General features: G+C 35.3%; 1 protein-coding gene across 2 annotated transcripts; it reads left to right on the plus strand.

Annotated features, from left to right (window-relative positions):
- The first annotated feature begins 14,494 nt into the window (after positions 1-14,494).
- On the plus strand, positions 14,495-18,009 carry LOC106867262 (uncharacterized). Of its 2 annotated transcripts, none has more exons than XM_014912079.3 (2): positions 14,495-15,540; positions 17,821-18,009. In XM_014912079.3, exons 1-2 carry the CDS (start codon positions 14,628-14,630, stop codon positions 17,889-17,891), a joined length of 984 nt encoding a protein of 327 aa, XP_014767565.1. In that variant the 5' UTR covers positions 14,495-14,627; the 3' UTR covers positions 17,892-18,009. The 2 variants fall into 2 exon arrangements, with proteins under 2 accessions (XP_014767565.1, XP_052826775.1); XM_052970815.2 differs by lacking the exon at positions 17,821-18,009 and adding an exon at positions 16,203-16,414.
- Positions 18,010-19,811: the final 1,802 nt, after the last annotated feature.

A 19,811-nucleotide genomic window follows, 5' to 3' on the forward strand; every position in this document is an offset into this window, starting at 1 on the left:
ATTATGCATCTCCAACTAGCAGGTCATTGCTACTCCAGACTGATGACAAGCAAAGACTCAGAAACATGTCTCTGGATGCAGGCTTAGCTAAGTGGAGGTGCTTGTCTCTCCCTTGTAAACATAAGGACACAGGAAGCGGTGCTGCTTCCTAGGGCTAAATAGCAGTAGTATTATTCCTTTCATGGGACTGTCACATTAAGTTGACAGCATCCAACTACTTTATCGCATCACTACTGCATAAATCTCTCTGAGAGATTTAGAAATGTATTATTTCTATATTTCTATATTTATATTTTTATATATTTATTATTTTAGGTTTTATAATTTTTTTAGATGCTGAAGTTTTAATTTTTTATATTGCGATAGACTGTATTCACTTTTTTCTATATGCTTGTCTAAATGAAATATTGTTTCATTTTCTGTGATTTTGTACATCCGTATTCTATGTATAACAAAAAGCATTATGTTTCTTTATATGTGATTAAATGTTCGAGATGTGATACATTAGTTGGATGACCTTGAATTTGTTGTTTGTTCTACAACCAAAGTTTGTTATACTCGTCTCGTTTACTTGAGCACTTCCCTTGCAGTCCTATTAACCCTCTTGTTCCTAATAAGAAACAATCACTATTATTGTTGATACATATATATCTGTGCATATGTTAGTATATATGTGTGTGTATGTATGCATGTGAGTTATCAGAGGATGTGCAGATTAGTTATGGTTCAGTTCAGTCCATTATCACTAAAGATTTGAGTACGAGACGCGTGTCTGCCAAGTTTGTGCCAAAACTGCTTTCAGCTGACCAAAAGGACACTCAGGTTTCAGTTGCACAAGATCACATGCCACACACCTTCCTTCCAAGCACTGCTGTAAACAGCAGAAGTGAGCTAGAATGTTAAAACTTAGTGCGCACACACAGCAGAGTTCAAGGTCAATCTGTGTACTTTAGATTCATTACTATGGCAACAGTCTGGATACTTATTGAACAGGTCACATATGTGTGTGTGAATGTGTGTGTGTGTGTGTGTGTGCATACACATATATATATATACACTCACATATATATATACACTCACATATATACACACTCATTTACAACTATTACACAATTTGAAAGTAATAAGACAGAAACATAATTACACAGACACCCACACACATGCATGCATGCATACAGGCATGCATACATATATATATACATACATACATACATACATACATACATACATACATACATACATACATACATACATACATACATATATGTGTGTATGACAGGCCTTTTTAAGTTTCTGCCTACCAAATCCAGTCATAAGGCTTTGGTCAGCTCAGAGATATTATGGAAAACACCTGTCCAAGTTGCTACACAGTGGGACTGATCTTAGAACTATGCGGTTTGAAAGCAAAATTCTTACCTCAAGGCTATGCCTGAGATATATATATATATATACAGAGAGAGAGAGAGAGAGAGAGAGAGAGAGAGAGAGAGAGAGAGAGCGAGAGAGAAAGAGAGAGAGCAAGCAATTTATGAAAGTAGCAGTTGATCTGTATTTTGTATTGCTTATGTATGTTGTAGAGTTCATAAGGAAAAAGAAAACTATATATTATTGATTTGATTCTGGAAAATATTGTTTAGATATCAGTTTAATCGTTATTTACTCTTATTTGAATATATGTCTTTATCATGAGAAAATTACATATGGTCGTTTTGACTTTGCATGTAGTAAATAAATAAAAAAAACAGAAAAAAGAAAATTTCAGTTACCATGTTTTTTTAAACACATTTCTGATGAAAAATAACAATCCAGAAAATTACGATGTTATTATTTAACAACAAATCAACTCAGACATTTAAACAAATAATTGTGAATATGATGGAAAATTACACATACAAAGAGAAAGATGTGATATTTAGCAGTCACTTAGGCAATGATAATTTTTGACAAATGGCATGAAATTACAATAGAATCTGAGAGCGAGCTTTATGTAAAACCAGCCTGAACAATAATTATAGTATTATTAATACAAAAAAAGCACTTAAAGCTGAAAGTTATCTAATTACTTGACAAATACAGAGTTTGAAGTATAACAGTGTGAGATGACTTAAATTAAACTGTTATACCAGGAAGTGGCAGAATTGTTAGAACATTGCAAAAACTGTTTTTCGGTATTTCTTCTGGCATTTTACATTCCGAGTTTAAATTCCACTGAGGTCAACTTTGCCTTTCATCCTTTTTGTGGGTTGATAAAACAAATATAAGTTGAGTTCTGGGGTTGATGTAATCCACTAACCTCCTTACTCTGAAATTGCTGGTCCAGTGCCAAAATTTGAAACCACTATTCCTTCTCCTCCTCCTCCTCCTCCTCCTCCTCACCATCATCATCATCATCATCACCACCACCACCACCACCACCACCACAACCACCACCACCACCACAACCACCACCCCCACCACCACCACCACCACCACCACCACCACCACCACCACCACCACCACCACCACCACCACCACCACCATCATCATCATCATCATCATCATCATCATCATTTAACGTCCGTTTTCGAAGCTGGCATGGGTTGGATGGTTTGCCAGGAACAGGCAAGTCAGAAGACAACACTAAGCTCTACTGTTTGCTTTGGTATGGTTTCTATGGCTGGATGCCTTTCCTAATGTACTGGGTGCTCTTTACATGGCACCAGCATCAGTGAGGTCACCAAATAACTTGCAGGACAAGACCCCTCAACAGTGGGGAGAGTAGTCTTGGGGGACAGTAAAGGTGTCTTGTATTAGAAGAGAGACATGGCTTCCTCAGATGGGGGAAGAGAGAGAGGAGAGAAAGATGGTAAAGCTATGACTAGGAGGGGGTAGGGGCTGAACACCCAAGTTACGGGGTGGTGTATATAGTGGAGTGGACTGGGGATTGGAGAGGGTGGGCAGGGCAGTGATTTCACAATCATTCAAAAGGTGGGTCAGAGTTAAAGGTTATAGGGAAGGGGTTTAACAGGGGTGGCTTAGTGGTTAGGGTGTTAGACTCATGATCATAAGATTGTGGTTTCGATTCCTGGACCAGCCGAAAGGTTGTGTTCTTGAGCAAAACATTTCATTTCATGCTGCTCCAGTCAACTCAGCTGGCAAAAATGAGTAATCCTGTGATGGACCAGTGCCCCATCTAACCACTAAGCCACCCCTGTTAAGTCCCTTCCCTCTAACCCTTAACTCTGACCCACCTTTTGAACTATTGTGAAATCACTGACCTGCCAACCCTCTCCAATCTGCCACCACCAACAACACCACCACCACCACCGCCGCCATCGTCATCATCATCATCATCATCATCACCATGGAAACCAGGAAACTGGCCCCTGTGAGTTGGCAAGATTCAAGAAAGTAACTTTTTATTTAACAGGAGCATATTGTGTGCGGGTAGGTAGGTGAACACATGATGGAAAATGGAGGTGGGGGTGAACGGCAGTGGTGAGTATGAGTAGGAGAGAGAGGGTGTCATGGATATAGATTTTACTTTACTGGGTGCCAGGTTCTTTGTCATCTCCTTGGTGAGGCTCAACATCTCAAGATCATTTCAAACCACTTCGTCCCACATCTTCCTGGGTCTTTATCTTCCACAGGTTCTTTCCATATTTAGAGACTGGTACTTCTTTATGCAGCTGTCCTCATCCACTTACATCACATGACCATACCAGTGCAGCCTTCTCTCTTGTTCACTACAACTGATCCCTCTTATACCTAGTTTCTCTCTCAAAACACTTACACTTTGTCATACTCTCTTTTACTCTTTTACTTGTTTTAGTCATTTGACTGTGGCCATGCTGGAGCACCGCCTTTAGTCAAGCAAATCGACCCCGGGACTTATTCTTTGTAAGCCTAGTACTTATTCTATCGGTCTCTTTTGCCGAACCGCTAAGTGACGGGGACGTAAACACACCAGCATCGGGTGTCAAGCAATGCTAGGGGGACAAACACAGACACACAAACACACACATATATATATATCTATATATACGACGGGCTCCTTTCAGTTTCCGTCTACCAAATTCACTCACAAGGCTTTGGTCGGCCCGAGGCTATAGTAGAAGACACTTGCCCAAGATGCCACGCAGTGGGACTGAACCCGGAACCATGTGGCTGGTAAGCAAACTACTTACCACACAGCCGCTGGCTTCATTTCTTTCAAGCCATCACATGTACCATAGCTGTCCATACACAGACATCATACAGTCTGTCTTTCACAGTGGAAGCAAAGCCATTGGTAACACACAAAGATAATAACTCTCAGAACTTTGCCCAGCTAGTTCTTATTCTAGTAACTACGTTTTCAGAGCAGCCTCCACCACTGCTTATTTGGTCACCTTGGTAACGAAAACTATCTACTACCTCCAAGGATCCCACATTTGAGGAAATCTATTTTCTGCACATTCTTAGTGTTCATTGTACGTGCACATCTACCACATACAAAGAATACTTCCTCTGTTAACCTTCCTGTGATTCCACTGCACCTCTTATGTGTCCATAGTTTGCACTGGAATGTCTATCTATGCCTTATCTACACAATAAAGGTGGTGGTGGCATCATCATAATCGTCGTCATCATCATCATCATCATCATCATCATCATCATCATAATCGTCATCATCATCATTATCATTATCATCATCATCATCATTATCATCACTGCTTTCACCACCACCACCATCACCACTGCCGCCGCCACCACCACCACCACCACCGCCACCAGTGTATACCGTTTTTACTTAATTTCTTTCTTTCCCTTTTTTTCATCCTTTCGTTATATATAGACCCCAACACTTTATGTCTGTCTTTGTATTGTACCCCTCACCCTTTACCCTTGAGACAAATAAATGAAATTATTATTATTATTATTATTATTATTATTATTATTATTATTATTATTATTATTATTATCATTATTATTAAAGCAGCAAGATGGCTGAATTCTTAGCATGCCAGGTGAAAAGCTTAGTGGTATTTTATCTGCCACAATGTTCTGAGTTCAAATTCTGCTAAGGTTGACTTTGCCTTACATCCTTTTCGGGGTCATTAATTTAAGTACCTGTGAAACACTAATTCAATGTAATCGACTATCCCCCTTCCCCAAATTTCAGACCTTGTGCCTATATTAGAAAGGATCGTTATTATTGTCATTACTCAGGCATAGTGTATCTAGAATTACATAATCCTATGTGTTCTTCATCTTAAGGTCAAGTGTGCAATGAACTGTAGTGTAAGTATTGATGACACCATAGACTTATCAAAGACATCCCAGCTGTGACTGTTATCATTCTTAAAGCACTCAACACTTGATTTATGAGTGAAAGCTAAGCATTCAGCAGCTAAAAGATAGCAAGCTTGTGTGGTAGAACGAGCACAGCTTGAACATTTAACATGGATACAGTAAATTTTTCTGTTTCTGTTTCAGTATTTGCATAGAGAAAATTTCTTGTTTAGATTTTGTTTAAATTTGTTATCATGTAATTTATGGTGTCGTCATCATTGTCGTCATCGTCATCATCATCATTAAAGTCATCGTCGTCGTCATCATCTTCATCATCATCATCATCATCATCACTTTAATGACCACTTTTCTAAGCTTGCATAGGTCAGAGAGAATTCATTGAGATAGATTTTCTAAGGGTGGATGCCCTTCCTGTGCTCAACTCTAAACTTTTTCCAAGTAAGGCAATATTTTTGCTTGGGCTGAACATGTTTGCACAGAAGATTGGAAATTTGTCACATTGTTTGGTTGATGGGTGTCACTTACAACTCTCAAGTAATGTCAACACAAGGAGACACAAACACTCACACATACATGCACATATACACATACATACTTACATATATACATATACATAATACATACATAGATGAATAAATATATATATATATATATATATATATATATATATATATATATATATATATATAAACATAAATCTCTCTCTCACTCTCTCTCTCTATATATATATGTGTGTGTATTCAATGATTTCCTTGAAGTTTTTGTTTGCTAAATACATTCATAACGCTTTGGTTAGCTTGGGGTTACTGTAGAAAACACTTGTCCAAGGTGCCACACAGTAGGACTGAACCCAAAATTATGTGGTTGGGAAATAAACTTCTTAACTACTCAGCCACACTCGGTAAATTATTTTCCAAGCAATACATGACTATAAAATATAGTTTGATGTACATTTTTCAATGACAGCTTGAATTAAATGGCTCTGAAAACTTTTTAGCGTTTACAGTTTGAAATAGATATTTTTAAATTGTTTTCTTTTTAAAACTAATTTAAATGCTGAACATCGAAAGCAATTAACTGGTATCAATTTTCCAGTATGTTTGATGGGAGAAAATCATTGATTTTACTGAGTTACTTTGAAGCTTTGACATAGTAGACCAGCACTTTAACTATTTCTCATTTTTTTTTATGGCATAGATATAATGTTAAGAATAACATCCTCCAGCCACCATAAAATAGTTTCAATTCTATCACTACAACAGTTGCTATCAACAACAACAGCAACGACCCGAGAACACTAGCTAATGAGTGAGCCAGTGTATCAAATCTTTCTCAGATCAGACATGGTTATCTGATAAAAAAAGAATACATTTTGGATAATGTAGTCCTAGATTTACTATGCCTGAATAAAATAGACAGGGATGGTTAGAGCTGAAATGCTTTGGTTATAGATTTGCTTGTTATCAGGTCTAATTAGGGCTCTAAGACAACAACTGCAAACTGGGAGCATGTGGGTTCACAAATGAAATAACACAAAAAGGATATATATAGAGAGATGCTTAAATGTAGAATCACTCGAACAATAGCAAAATAACTATTAAACTAGGATGACGATTATGATGAAATAATCATAGAAATAGACATAGCACTGATATTAATGGTTTGCACTGTAGTGAGGCCAAGAATCAAAACATAATAGTTTTTGTAACTTAGATCAGATCCACTTAGATCAGGTGACATACTCTGGATGTCAACCAATCAGTTTACCTCATATTATTGAATGTTCCAATTGTTCCAGTATGCATAGGGGTTATAAAAGTAAAAGTGCACCAGAATCAGTGCAGAGGCTCGAGAAGGTTTCAAAGAAGATAGACAAACACAAGATTATTGGCCCTTGTGTTTAAAAGATTTACTTCATTTCTAATGCACTTCTCCGAGCATGTACCATGAACACAATATCTTCACTTCTCACCACATAAATAAGTAGGTAGCCAATTCTTAGTCCCAAATAAACAAGAGGCATGCATACGTTGTACGGACAACAAGTTTATAAGAGACAAGTTTCTAGGATACTATTTGGTCCATGGTTAAATGAATCGCAAACTATGAAGAACAGAGTATTTTCTCCCACCTCTCATATGAAGCATATCTTTTCAGTTATTAATGTGAGTATAAACTACATTTGCTTCTAGCACACCACAGTACACGACCAGCAAGCAACTTTGAAATTATGCAAATTTTGTGATATACTTCAGTAAAAATAAATATTAGCCAAACAATGTTTGGAGTTGGTTTTATTATGGGACAGCAGCACACAGCCTTGATATCAAAACAGTATATCAAGACATATCAGACCAACCCAAAAGTAGAATATACTTTGTAATATCTAGTTTGTAAGCATCATTGTTAGTTTGATAGAATAATCATAATTTTTTTAACGCAGTATTAAATCAAAATAGTCATGTATGTATCATATCTAATGTATACACACTGTTGATAGGCCTTTACGGCAGTATTTGTCCTGGGGTAATATTACTTATGGACATGCTGTGTTAAATGTGCAATCAACATTTGAGGTAGACCAGACTAAAACTCATCACAGCAGTCACTACCAAGAGTGTCCAATGCATTTCAGCCATTTTGGGCCTTTGCAATGACATGAACTTACAAATAGTCACATGATCAGAGGAGAATTCATCACCTATGATATAGGAACAAATGAATAAAACATTCTCTGATGTGAATGGTGACCAGGTAGTGTACAAATCTGGTATAAACAAGTGAAGCAGTATTAAATTAAAATAGACCAGTTATCAAGATGTTTGTCTTGAGATAACATCATTTATCAATGTGTTAGGTCAAAATGCATCTAGTGTTCTCACTGGCCACATGCTGAGACGAATTTTCACTTCCCTCTGATATTTATTGTGTTTTTAACACAGCAAGACCATAACAGATGTTACATTAAGACAAACACTGCAGTAACTAACCTATTGACAGTGTGTATACATTAAGTATCATACATAAGTATCATATATATATATATATATTTGAAGGTTTGGAGGTGATGTACAGAAATTATATAGAAAAAAATTAATTAAGGTACTCAGAAACCTAGATGTTTGTACATTTACAGATTTTTATTAATGTCACATATTAAATGAAGCACGTTTCACCTAGTCGTGTAGGTTTTTCAAATTGTATGTATGTATATATATATACATATATACATACATACACACACTCACTCACATACATACATATCTATCAATCTATCTATCATGTTTTGTTCCTTTTACTGTTTAGTCAGAGAGAGTGAGCAGAGCCTATGAATCTTTGTTTTGTCAGAGCCTCTGAGACTGGTACGAAGAACAAGAAAATTATCATCAAATTGGAGACCTAACCCATACTTTTGCAAGTGTCTGACAGAATGCTTAATAGCTTTTAAAGAAAACTTTCTTTAAATATTGTGACTATATCAAGTATATATATATATATATATATATATATATATATATACTTGATATAGTCTCATTCAGAGATTTAAATCTAGTTGTTTTTCTCCTTACAAGATCAGTGACTGTGTGTCACTAAAAAGTGAATAAGATCGAGTAGCTGCTATCTCTAGTCAGTGGTTCTCCAGTACCAAAGATGGGAAGTTACCCAGAAACCATTGGTCTACTGGTACCATATAGCTAGAAAGGAGTAGTAAGCTCCCCTACTCACAGTATCTTAGACACAGATCATATGTTGATAACCAGCTGGAAAAGATGTTTCCCTGGGGTTAAATAGTAGTGACATAGTCCTATGTAGGACTGCCACTTTACGTTGGCAAATAGACTTTATACACACACACAAACACACACACACAGATGCATGCACACACACTCACATACATACATATCTATCAATCTATCTATGTATGTATGTATATACATATATATATATATATATATATATACACACACACACACACACATACATAGAGATACAATGGCCTTTGTATTCTATGGACGTCTATCAAGACGTTGGTTGGCCCAGGGTTACAGAAAACACTTGCCCAAGGTGCTATACAGTTGTACTAAACCAAGAATCATATGACTGTGTATTGAACATCTTAATCACTCAACCATGCTTTCTGTATGAAAAATCAATTTCCTTTTAATATATTATTCAAGTATGTAAATAACATTAGACAAAACAAAGCAAGATAATTCATCTTGATGCATATTTGATATAATTTATGTTATCCAAAGTAATAACAATGCAAGCAACATGAATGACAATGGCTTGCAATCACAGATTAAAGATATGAATCAGTTGGTAGAATGCACCTTATGTTCTTTACATTCACTCAGTTTGGTTGGAAAATATTCTGATAAATGCTTTCTTAAAGCAATGCTTTTTTCTATAACTATGTTGTTTTCTTTATTCAAATGTTCTAATGACTGTTTCAAAGAAGCAATACATTTTCTTATTTCCTTCTTTTTTTCTTGTTTTGTAGCAATGCTTTTTTCTTTATTCTAATATTCTGATGAATGTTTTCATGAAGTAAAGCTCTTTTCTTTGACGTTGTTCAAAATCTATTCAAATTTTTGTCAGCTTTTACATATCATTAGCATTTCTTTTTATGTTGCATTATCTAAATGAGACACTGGTTTGCCAGTTGTGAAGAGGTTTTTGTCAGATGCCAAGTAGCTAGCTTGTACAGTTGCCACAAAGATACTTTTACAGAAATTTTCAGCTATAGAGTTTTGAATATCATTTCAGATAACAAGGAACAAAATACAGATTGTCTTTTATATGCATGAGGGTGGCTTTCAACAACGAAGAAGTTGTAATTAAGAATATTAATCATATTATATTCACTCAGTTCAGTTGGAAAATATTCTGATAGATGTTTCCTAGAAACAATGTTTGAAATCAAGTACTACTACAGTTTCAGGCAGTATTCTTGCCATTATACTTTGTATGTTTCCATGTTAACAATTATTCACATCAAACTCTTCTATCTTTCCCTCTCTAAGGACATTTAACTTTGCATATGGAAGCCAACCAACAATGTTTCCCATCTCAATAATAACAAATTTCCTGACCCTGCCAGCAACTAGTCTGTAATCCTACATTGTATCTCAAAAGTTATGTTTCAAAGTCTAAAAGTCTAATTTATAGGAGCTGTGACTGTGCAGTAAGAAGTTTGCTGTACAGGTACAGGTGTAGCTGTGTGGTAAGAAGTTTGCTTCCAAACCATATGGTTCCAAGCTCAGTCCCACTGCATGGCACCTTGGGCAAGTGTCTTCTACTATAGCCTCAGGCCAACCAAAGCCTTGTGATAGATGGAATCTGAAAGAAGCTTCTTTCAGATTCCATATATTGAGTTGTCCCATAAATAATGCAATTTTTTCAATTGCATGAATTAAAAGTTGGAGTGGGGTGGGATAAGCTACCTGTATCAGCTTGTTTTCGGCAATTTAATACCTTATAAGCAGAATTTAATAGATAAAACTGCAAAGCTGCCTGTTCAATATATCACCATCATCATCACCATCATCAGCAGCAGCAGCATTTAATGTTCATCTTCCATGCTGGCATGAGGTGGATGGTTTTACAGGAGCTGGCAAACTAGTGGGCTGTGCCAAGTTCTACTTTCTGTTTTGGCATGGTTTCTACAACTAGATGCCCTTCCTAATGTCAAAGTGAAAGTGGTTTCTTTAGCAAAAAGGAAGAAATCTAATTTTATTATTTTTGACTCTTCAAAAAAAATGTATGAAATCATGACCAACTAACAACAACAACACTCAATTTGTGCCTTTGGAATCTCAAAAGGTCTTTAAAATCTGATCTATCTCCATATTCTTCAAAGAATGTTGTGAAAGAGTGATCATGTTATCCTGTCTACACAAAAGTATTTTATAGAAAAGGTTAATCCTTCTTAAATTCTTATATCAGTACACATGATCTTTTAAGCATTGTAAAGGAAAATTCAATTCTTTGGTAATGGGTCAATGTCACAGTAAAGCAAAATGCATATGGAAACTTCAAAGTAAAGTGAAATATGAAATAGGTATAAGCAATTTATTTACTTACTGGCATGCAAAATTGAGATGTGCCAACTCAATGACATATTTGCATAGTAAATAACATAGCAAGAAAAATCTGTAGATCAAATTGTCTGTTCACGAAGCTATAAAAAAAAAAATTTCTTACTTAATCCCAAAGTCTATTTTTACAAAACTGTGTGTGTACACAACAAGAAAGAGCAAATACTCATAGAAAAGAAGGTATATTTTCTTTTGATGTGCATGTGTGTGCAAACGTGTGTATGTGTGTGTGTAAATGTGTGTGTACTTGTATGTTTGTGTGTGTGTGTGTGTGTGTGTGTTTCTGAATGTGTATATGTGTGTGAATGTATGAGTGTTTGTGTGTGTGAATATGTCTCTGTGTGTATATGTGTATGAGTATGTGTGTGTGTGTGTGTGTGTGTGTGTGTGTGTGTGTGTGTGTGTGTGTGTGTGTGAAGTATCAAGGAAAAGAAGAATTTAGTTTACTTGTCAAAATTCCTCAAGCTTTTTGTGGCTAGCTAAGCTTAGTTGAGATAGGGTAAAAGATAAAAGCCAAAAATAAGGAGAGTTAGAGAGATGTCTTGATCAGTTGTTAGTAACATTTTGCAGTTCTTGTTTTAATGAATTGTCTGTGGTACAAGTTGAATTGCCCAAGCTCTGTGTCTCTTTCCATTTCTCATATGGAAAACATGTCTTACATAAGGCCTGTAGCAAGTCTGCATAATTTGAATGCTCAACTTTTTAGTTTTCAAGAAAAAAAATTTTATTAAACAACAATTAGTGTTTTAGCAGATTGAGTAATGACATCAGCAAAAATCTGCCAAATGAAATTATATGCAAACATGTCCTAAATTTTCAAGTGATGTCACCACAGATCTGTCCACTTAGATTTGTTCTGGAGTGTATAAAACATGACCAGATCTGAAAAGACAAAGCTTGACAGGCTGACAGTCTGGATGTCAGGAGTTTAGTGATGTTCAACAGTGAAACATAATGGCTGGCAAATTCTTGTATTTGGCAGAATCTCCACTGTCAAAATGTTGTGTTGCAAAAAAGACTGTCTATACAAACACTAGTACATTCATCCCTTTCACAGGTATATTTTTGCCTCTCTTAACATACATTCCTACTACTATGAACAGGGCTCTCATATATCACTTTATTTTCTTTTCTTGGGACTGCTACATTTTACACAAATTTGTAACAGCTAAATAGATGATGAATTGAAAAATATACAACAATTCTAATTCATCCCATTTCATTATTGTTAAAGGCCCAATATTTTGCATTTATTAATGTTAACAACCAGAATTCAGAGAACTATATTGATTCTTTCAGTTCAAGAAAACTTCCTGCCATCAATAACTTTTTCTTTGTGTCATCTGCTTCTTCAGTGGCCATTTATATATACTCTTTTTCAGTTGTTGGAGCAATATGGCATTAGAAAGGGCATTGGTGCCCTTCCAGCCATAAAAATTATGCCAAAACAGACAGTGGACCTTAGTGCAGCCCTCTGAATTGCCAGTTCATATCAAACCATCCAACATATGCCAGTATAGAAGAGGATGTTAAATGATGATGATGAATTCTGAATATTGTAGTTTTTGAGTGTGAGTGATCAGAAGGTTTCAGTTTCAAATCCTGGTCAGGTTCCTACTGCAGGTATGACATAATGTATAGAAAAACTAAACATCGGAAAATAGTAAAAAATAAAGTTTCCAGATTTCCAAGATACCGGGACAGAATTTCAAAATGGGTGGGAAAACAGGTTAATGTTGCTAAACTGAGATGTACAGCAATCTTGAAGGATTTTAGTCAAGTTGGGGAGGCAGGGAAACAAAGACACAAAGGCACGCACACACTCACACACACACACACAATATACATATACGACAGGCTTCTTTCAATTTCCAACTACCAAATCCACTCACAATACTTTGGTCGGCCTAAAGCTATAGTGGAAGACACTTGCCCAAGGTGCCATGCAGTGGGATTGAACCTGGAACTATGTGGTTGGGAAGCAAGCTTCCTACCACACAGTCACACCTGTGCCTTTGAAAGAATATATATATATATATATATATATATATATATATATATATATATATATATATATATATATATATATATATATATATATATATATATATATATATATATATATATATATATATATATATATATATATATATATATATATATATATATATATATATATATATATATATACATATATATATATATATAAGTTGGAGTCAACAAAGAGGAGTACAGTTGGACATTTATTTGTAATCACTACAATTGTTTCCACACAACATAGTTCTCCAGGCTTGCAGGTATTTGGTTATGCAACCATTTACCTGCATTATGAGATCTAGTTGTGCTTCCTCAGGCTGCGATAGACAGAAAAGATGAGCTTGAAGTTGAGAATTTGAGGTTAAAGAACCAATGTTTATATCACCTGAGGAAGCACAACTAGATCTAATAACGTAGGGAAACAGTTACATAACCAAACATCTGCAAACCTGGAGAACTACATTGCATGGAAACAAATTGTGATTACAAATAAATGTCCAACTGTACTCCTTGTTGACTCCAACTTTTTCAGTTATCCATTCACCCACTAGAGAAGCCCCAACGCAGCACTGGGTGAGATCTGAAGATGGACGAGTTTTAGACTATACTCTACTACACTCTTAACAAAACATAACCTAACAATATACATATTATCGTGTTCTCTATACATTCAATATATGGAATTGTGTTTGTTTTTATTTTTTAATTCTAAACAATTTCCATTCCTAATCACCTTTATTAACTGCCGAACATTGATCACAAATGGTTGCTCCAGTGTCTCGTCGTCAGCATAAGAACCACTATAATAAGATCGCGTAGTCAATCTGATAATCCTTATTTGTAATAGTTACACTTATAATTTTCCGAAGACTTCGCGGTTGTTTTACTACACATTAAAACAAAAAGAATTTGATTTGATATTATACAATACGAAACAAAATTTCAAATAACGAGGAATTGTCGCCTGCGTCATGGTTTGTTTCAATAATGTCCATATACAATACGTCTTCACGAAACGGTTATTTTGAATGGGAAAAAAATCTATTGATATTATTTAACAATTTTTTTTTTTTTAGCAAAAAAGAAAGATGATAGATGGATGAAGCAAATATTGCGAGGATTTTCATAGTCAAAACTTTACTCAACGTGTAAATCTTTATAATATACATGCTTTAGAGAATCGGTGAACTTTTATAGCATTTGGCTTAGAACGTCATGGAGGATTCCAGCATAGAAATAGCAAGGAGAAATGCTCGTTTGAAAACGTGTACCATTAAAAATCACAAATCAGTTCGTAAGCTAAGTGATCGTCACATTAATATCTACAATAAGAATCATTTATTTTGGAATTTCAGTAAATTATCAGTCGACTCCTTGCAGACGAGTGACCGGAGCCATCTTAAACAAAGTCATCCTCAGCAGGAAGGTGTGGTTGACAATAATAGTTTATCTGATTTTTCGGAAGAAAATGTCAGTTGTGCTTCCAATTTCTGTATTAACAGCACTCCAGTGGAAAATGGAAAAAATATTTGTATAGAAAATATATCTCTGTCTCCCATAGGTTTGAAAGAAGTGTCAATCAATCAACAGAATATACGATTTGCTTCTCCCGGTCTTTGCAAACGTAACCAAGTTTCATGTAATGTATCAAAGAAACAGAATAAAAAAGAGAAGCATTTATCTAGTAAAAAAGAAATATCTGAAAAAGAAAACAACCCTTTATTGACAGCAAAACAATATAACAGTCGTACATGTCGAATACGTAAAATCGATGGTGATGATGGAGGAACTGCCATTGGGAATTGTTTTAATATTCGCCGCTCTGAAGAATCTTCTTCTAAAGCAACACAACAGAAAAATGCTGGGAATGTGTCATTTGCTTCAAAATATAAACTGAAGTCGTCTTTAAAAAATTGTAACGCGAAAGCTCTGACTACAAGCAAATCCGTTAGATTCAATGACAAAGTAATTACATTAATGGATTCATTAAACGACGAATTGATAATATCTGAAGAATCCCTTGATAGTTTTGGCAATGGCAATAGCATAGGCCGAAACAGGAATTCGAGTGGAACCTCAACGAAACTCAACAGGGAAAACCACGATGTTACTAACCCGAAGAACAAAGGTAAACATAACGTAGACTTGATTGAATGCTTCGAAAATACTAAAAAGAAGAAAATGTGGAATAGGTTTGCACAGTTCTTCCATTCTTAGTTTTAAACCACTTGATTATTTTTAAAGAACAAATCCTCCAGCAAAAATGTAGCCTTGTAGGCAAAACCTAAGGCTCACCCAGTTAATTCCGTACTTGTTTTGAAATCTACAATTAATGAATTAATTAATTAACCAGAAGAATATTCCTTTAACGCACTTAAATCGTTAATTTTAAGCTGCCAAAAATTTACTTTCAACGCGAGCAAGAAAAGGGAATTATTTTCTGAAATTTTGTTAAGTATAATTTCGTTGTTATAGTTTCGACTCTTGGTCATCCCTGATGGAACAGCAGACCTATAATCGGTAATTTTTCAGATTAACACCCGCACGATCTTCACTAGGGTTTTAGGGTTAAGGTTGTAGGGTTTCAGTTAGGGAATTCCGTCCCTAACCGCAACCCTAACTCTAACCCTAAACACTAGCCCTAACCCTAAAACTCTAACCTTGACTCTAAAACCCTAACCCCCTAGTGAAGATCGTGCGGGTGTTAATCTGAAAAATTACCCTATAATCAATGGAGTTCGATCTTTGACCATCTCATTTTTTGTTGTTTTTTTTTTATTACTTTGCTAGTGGAGGGCAAATTTTGGAGGAAATCTGGCTATTATTTCTCACATGGCATCTTGTCCAAGATGAAATACTAGACGACAAAATTCGACTCTGAAAACACACACCCACATTTTTTTATGGCTTATTCGAAAGAGAAAGATCAGTGCCTAAGATCTTTTTGTATGGCCTCTGAAAGCGATAAAAGGGAAACAGAAAATGAAACCATAGCTTGTGGGGTTTCTGCCTATACTTGCAACAGTGGATACTATTAAAGAAATCCATGGACAAAATAACATGGTGTTGAATCTGGCAGTCCACCACATAAAAAGAAATTGTATTCTCTTGTTGAGAATTGAAATAGGGCCACATTGGTGAAAGCTGGAAATTCTTCCACTAGACCCAGTTACACACATAGACTACATATTTTTGCTCCCCTGTCATATTGAACTCTGAAGTTGACATGTATTTTAATTTAAGATTTTACAATCTCTTATATTTATCAATTAAAATGTATTAATAAACCAATATAAATGTTGAATCTAAAAAAAAAAATTAAATTGGAATGTGAACTCAAATCAAAATTTGTTAAAATAAATTAAAGTGTTTTTTTATCGATCGAAAGTTTAGTTTTCTTCATAGTGAATTTTAGTCTATTTTACTTTTTTTTAACAACACTATTAACAATATGCTGATTGAATATCAAATGGCATTGTTTGTAGGAGCTCAATTGGGATATAATTAACCTGAAGTCACTGAAAACATTAAGTTATGGGGATGTAAACACACCGATACCTGTTGTCAAGTGGTGGGGGACAAAGAAACATACACATAAATATATGTGATGATGATGGATTCTCCCAAATGTTTGTACCACACATTAGCTCACTCTCTCCATCAAATCAACATTGTCTGAACAGGTGCACTGTGTGTGTGGTGTCAGGTGTCAAAAGTGATCGCAGAGCAACGTGAGACAATGCACTACCTGGTCTAGGAATTGAAATCACGATCACGAGATCATGAGTGCAACACCTTAACCACTGGGCCATGCACCCTTGTATGTATGTATGTATGTATGTAATTATTCAGTTTATTTCAAGATTTGCCAATAAATAAAAAACTGGTTTCTAACCTAGATCCAAGGCTCTTTCATTGGAATTTCAACATCAACAACAGGGTGTTTTTATTTGTATATATGTATGTATGTATGACATGCTTCTTTCAGTTTCTGTTTACTGAATCCACCCACAAGTCTTTGATCAGCCCAAGGCTATAGTAGAAGGCACCGAACCCAGAACCATGTTGGGAAGCAAGCTTATTACCACGCAGCCACAAACTACATAAAGTTATTGTGAGCATATTTAATACAAGGCCATTGAAACAGTAGTATTTTTGAATTATATATTCAAATCTGGATCTGGCCAGTTTAACCTTTTAGCATTCAGATTGCCCTATCACCTAGTCACTTTGAACATAAAACAGAGAGAATATTTAGGCTTGATATTGCTGGTTTAAATGCTAAAGGGTTAAAAAAGTGTTAGAATTTTGTTATACATAAGTATGATTGATAAAACATGTTTCCTGTAGATTTTCTACATTTCTAACTTTAAAACATAGCTTTTTTTAAAATTTCATTTTTAAAAAGGTACTATTGTTTCTGCTGACATGAAGGGGATTATATCACCAAATGAAGGGCAGATTGCATGGTGTATGTGATTGAGCTGCAATGTTGCATGATAGTGAGACATGAGTACTAAATGCAGATGTGCAGAGGTTGGAAAGAATCGAGGCAAAAATGATCTTCTGGGTACGTAATGTTACAGTTACCATCATGCAAGAAATGTCCATCATTTCCAATCTTCTGTATAAACATATCTGGTGATGGAGAAATGTTACCTTATTTGGAAGCTGATGATGGTTGGCAACAGGAATGATATCCTGTCAAAAAAATTGACCTCAACATATTCTGTCCAACCCATGTGAACATGAAAATATTGATGTTAAAATGATGAAATGGAAAAAAAAAATGTGAAGATGGTGCTGGTGGCAGTGGTGTTATTATTTTTTAATAATATCTTTCTGAATCTTTGCAGTTTAACTGAAGTATTTGAGGCATTCTTTAGTTGAACTTGTTTAGATGGTAACTTTATCTGAGATTGTGAGCAGAAACTAAAACAGCTTTATCATGGTAGAGCAGTGTTTTTTAATCTGGAAACATTGTAAGCTCACAAGGGAGTGCTGGGTATTTTGAAGTTCATGATTTTTCATAGAAATAAATTGTTTAAACTAGGTATAATGCTTATATCATGCAATATTTTCAAACAAATTTTTGTTGGAAAGTAAATACAAATAGGACAGTTTTATGAGTGAGTAGAAACAAGCCTTATGAGTCATGAAATCCTAAATAACTTCCTTATATAAGTCATTGCCTTCTTCAGTAATATCTATCAAAAATTTAGCATGGGGAGAACTAGTTCCCGCAAATATCTAAAATGTGTCACAGAATAAGAAAATGTGCACTGTGTAAACTTAGCTTATGTTTGATTAAATAAATGTGCGTTTGCCTTGCTTGCAAAACATGAGACAGGTGTTTATAAAATGACATTTAGTGAGAGGGAACAATGAGTTATAAAAGGTTGAAAACTACTGAACTGAATTTATTTTAGTTAGGAAAAATATGCACACGCACACACACACACACGTATTTTTGTAACATTTTTTAACAATGCTATATATTATTACCTCCCAAAGTCCTTTGTTGTTTTTGTGACAAGGCTATTGATTCTTCACTTCACTTTAACACATTAATCTTTTTTTTTTGTTATAAATAGAGCATTCATCTTTTCAATGCAAAACAGGTTGTGTTGTGTATTTTTCTCGTAAGATAGCAAGTTGATATGTGGAAAAGTACTAAGTTTTCCACAGGCATGGCTGTGTCATTAAAAATATTGCTTCACAACTGCATAGATCTTTGTTCAATCTCACTGCATGGAACCTTTGGCTGACCAATACACTGTGAATGGAATTTGGTGGACATATATTATAGAGAAGTTCATAGCATGGTTTTGTAGGACTCTATCATGCTTTCACCCAAAATATAACTGTATTATGTCTGTGATACACTAATTTATAGCAAGAGCATTTGCAGTCATACAAAATAGTTTATTTATACTTTAAAATTATTACTTTTCTTCATAGATAATCACAAATATGCTAATTGCATGAAGTAATTATAAACAAAGAACTATATTTGATGGTATAAAAGATGCATTTGGTAGACAGATATTGTGGAGAAGTTCATAGCGTGACTTTGTAGGATTGTACCCCATATACAAATATATATATGAACAGCCATGCTACATGGCAGTGAAACATGGGCTGTAACTGCTGAGGACATGCGTAAGCTCGCAAGGAATGAAGCCAGTATGCTCCGTTGGATGTGTAATGTCAATGTGAATACCCGTCAGAGTGTAAGTATCTTGAGAGAAAAGCTGAACATTAGAAGCATCAGTTGTGGTGTGCAAGAGAGACGATTGCGCTGGTATGGACATGTGGTGAGAATAGATGAGGATAGCTGCGTGAAAAAGTGCCACACCCTAACAGTTGAGGGAACCCGTGGAAGAGGTAGGCCCAGGA

The sequence above is a fragment of the Octopus bimaculoides genome, chromosome 9 (genome assembly GCF_046866305.1).
Source record: "Octopus bimaculoides isolate indiv1 chromosome 9, ASM4686630v1, whole genome shotgun sequence".
Lineage (NCBI taxonomy): Eukaryota > Metazoa > Mollusca > Cephalopoda > Octopoda > Octopodidae > Octopus > Octopus bimaculoides.

What these genes read in the sequence shown, in the direction of transcription:
- LOC106867262 (XM_014912079.3), top strand. Translation starts at nt 14,628, where the DNA reads ATGGAGGATTCCAGCATAGAAATAGCAAGGAGAAATGCTCGTTTGAAA. An exon ending in TACTAACCCGAAGAACAAAG is followed by an intron (nt 15,541 to 17,820) that starts GTAAACATAACG and finishes ATTTTTAAAAAG; the next exon opens with GTACTATTGTTTCTGCTGAC.